This window comes from Atta cephalotes (assembly GCF_000143395.1).
Source record: "Atta cephalotes unplaced genomic scaffold scaffold00058, whole genome shotgun sequence".
In the NCBI taxonomy this organism is placed as follows: Eukaryota; Metazoa; Arthropoda; class Insecta; order Hymenoptera; family Formicidae; genus Atta; species Atta cephalotes.
This window is the reverse complement of record NW_012130122.1, coordinates 609,465-612,418: the sequence shown is the minus strand read 5'-3', so window position 1 is coordinate 612,418 and position 2,954 is coordinate 609,465. Positions and strand designations below refer to the sequence as shown.

Sequence of the window (2,954 nt, the reverse complement as noted above, 5' to 3'; positions counted from 1 at the left end):
ACTCTCTCTCTCTCTCTCTCTCTCTCTCTCTCTCTCTCTCGCTCCTTCTCTCTTTAAACAAAAAGAAGAGGTCATGAGGCCCAAAACGCGCGCAGGGCCTCACGAACGGCGGAACGAGAAAACAGGGAGAGAGGATGACACGAACGAGATGGTGAGGTGGTGAAGAACGAAGCGTGCTGAAGAAGGAGGGAGGAGGGAGTCTAAAGCCTGCGGTCGAACCGGAGGGAGGAACGGTAGAAGAAGAGGAGAAAGAGGAGAAGAGGAGGAGAAAGGAGGAGAGGACAGTGCCAGCACCGAAGTAGACAGGGAGGAAGGCATTCGAGGCCGATTATCATAATCGCGCGTCATAACTCTGCGGGCTTGTCTACCTCGCCGGGGACCGATTGGGCCATCGAGCCACCGCGATCGGGGGCGGGAGAAGGGGCGGGCGGGGAAAGGGTGAAGACCGGGGAAGAGGGAGGACCGGAGGAGGACTACCGGCTTCTAAGAGGAAGCAAGGAGAAAAAAGGAAGGTTTAAGAGGGAGGAACTGCCCACCGCTTAAAGAATCTCATCGAACAACCCACAAATTTATATCCAATTTGTATATTACCGCTCATTACTTAAACCCACCGCGTACATAGTCTATCGTTTCTCGTCTATGTGCTGGACAACGTATTGACATTTCGGCGGACCGCCATTTAATGGACGGTTTGCATAAGGAATTAGCACGAATCGATCGCCAGCATTTCACGAATGTTTAAACCAATCTCGTATAGGATGACTGGAAATAATAGCAATCGCACCAATCGTAAAGTCAATTGAAATAGCCAATGAAAACTCTCTTTGAATACACATATGACAAAAAGAAATAGTAAAAATAGTAAAGTATTTCGATTATGCGATACAATAGTAATGTTATAATTAATAGTAATTAAAATATAAGATTAAAAATAAAAGATATATAAGATATTAAATAAAAGATATATATATATATCAATATATATAATGAATTTATAAATATATCAGTTTTTAAAGGAAAGAAATGAAAAAAAATAAGAGATTTTAAGAAAGAGAAATTCATTTAAACCATCTTCCTTACCAAGCAAAATTACATTGCAATAATTGTAACTATTTCTATCCAACAATACTCGGTTGCACTGATGTGCCAATCCGAGTTTAATTAAGTTCTTTATTCGCACTAATTCGCAACCAGTTTTACACAGACCGGCCACAGCGATGGATCGTAAAAAATAATCCCTGTCAGAGAATAAGGAGCTGTCCTTTCAATGTCGACCATTGTACAATAGATTGGAATACACTTATTTTTATAACATTTAAAAATTACTTTAATAAAATTTTCATAGAATATGAAAAAGCGTTCGACATGTAAATACAAATATATGTAAATGTATAATCAAGGAATAAATGTAACTTTTTAAAGTAACGATTCTAGCTACGCGATAAATAAATTTTGCTTCCTACTAATTACCCTATCTTCGTTAATTGTAACTAGTAGTTACGAGTTTTCTTATCTACATTCGACTAGGTCATAACACAAGACATTCTAGTGATGTTGTAATATTCCTATTATTTAACTGGAATGTTGAAATGTTGCAATATAATTTGAATGTTGCAGTCTTATTAGAATGTCGTAACATTGCTGTAATATAAACTTGAATGTTGCTGGAATGTAATTAAAATATTGCTACAATATTGCTGAGATATTCTATGGAATATTTAATAATTGCTGAAAATAACTTACCGGTATCCATAGCCGATACAGTAAGTGTATATTCTGATACCAGTTCCCTATCCAACGGACGAAGAAGCGATATATCGCCGGTGCTCGCGTTTATACGGAATAAATCTGTGTCACCTTCCTTGAGGAAGTATCTCACTTGATCGTTGTACGGTGGAGTATCCGCATCGTACGCCTTAACCTTTTAGCGGATGTACAAAATTGTAATTTTAATTTATTTATCAAAATATTGGGTTGTCCGAAAAGTTCATGCCGATTTTGAAAGAAAATTGAAACGCGGAAGATTTAAATTTTTAATTTCATTTATTAAATCTTTATTTAAATCTTTTGCGGCACGAACTTTCCAGACAACCCAGTACATTCAATTCGCGCACAACAAAATGAAATTTCGAGCTATATAATTACAATTAATATCTCAATTTTTTTAATTATTATTGTGAAATTATTATGCATATTTTTTTAAAACTTATTTTTTAAACAATATTTTTTTAAAACAAATAATCGATTTGACTCAACAAAAGGACTCGAATATTCGAAATACTTCGAACGCTTTATTTTTTGCGTATTACTAATTACCTGTATCACAAAACCGCTACTCGGTACCATGTTCTCCATAACATGCGCTAGATAAGGCGAATCAAGGAAAATTGGAGCATTGTCGTTGATGTCGAGTACAGTAATAGTAATTTGGGCTGTATCGCTGCGCGGCTCCTTGCCAACTTCCTCAGCGCAATCTTCGCTACGGATCATCAAATGATAGCGGGGTTTACGTTCAAAATTCAAATTTTTTGCCACCCGAATCACACCACCATCCTCTGAGATCGTGAAGTCTCGATTGTCATCCCCCATTGCGATGCTATATCGAACTCTGCCGTTCGCACCCTCGTCGCGATCCATCGCCGATACCTGGAACCAAACAAAAAATGACGATTTATAATTTAACCATATTAAGAGAGATAGAAATAAAAGCATTTATTTCTATTAAAGAAAAAGAAAGACTAGAAAAAATATATAAAAATATATAAAGTTTGACAAAATTAATATAACGTAAGCAATATATAAACAGAGAGAGAGAGAGAGAGAGAGAGAGAGAGAGAGAGAGAGAGAGAGAGAAGAGAGAGACTATTATTATTATTTATTTATTATATTATTATCTCTACTATATATATATTAATAATATATATAGTTATATATATATATATTATTTACTTACG

General features: G+C 36.1%; 1 protein-coding gene across 1 annotated transcript in view; it reads right to left on the bottom strand.

Moving 5' to 3' along the window:
• The window catches only part of LOC105623511 (cadherin-related tumor suppressor), a 125,504-nt gene that overhangs the window by 16,290 nt on the left and 106,260 nt on the right, over nt 1-2,954 (bottom strand). The window contains exons 6-7 of the mRNA XM_012204904.1: nt 2,317-2,646; nt 1,744-1,921 (exon numbers count right to left, since the gene is read on the bottom strand). Of these exons, the coding sequence (XP_012060294.1) occupies nt 1,744-1,921; nt 2,317-2,646 (508 nt within the window). The remainder of the gene's footprint in view (nt 1-1,743; nt 1,922-2,316; nt 2,647-2,954) is intronic.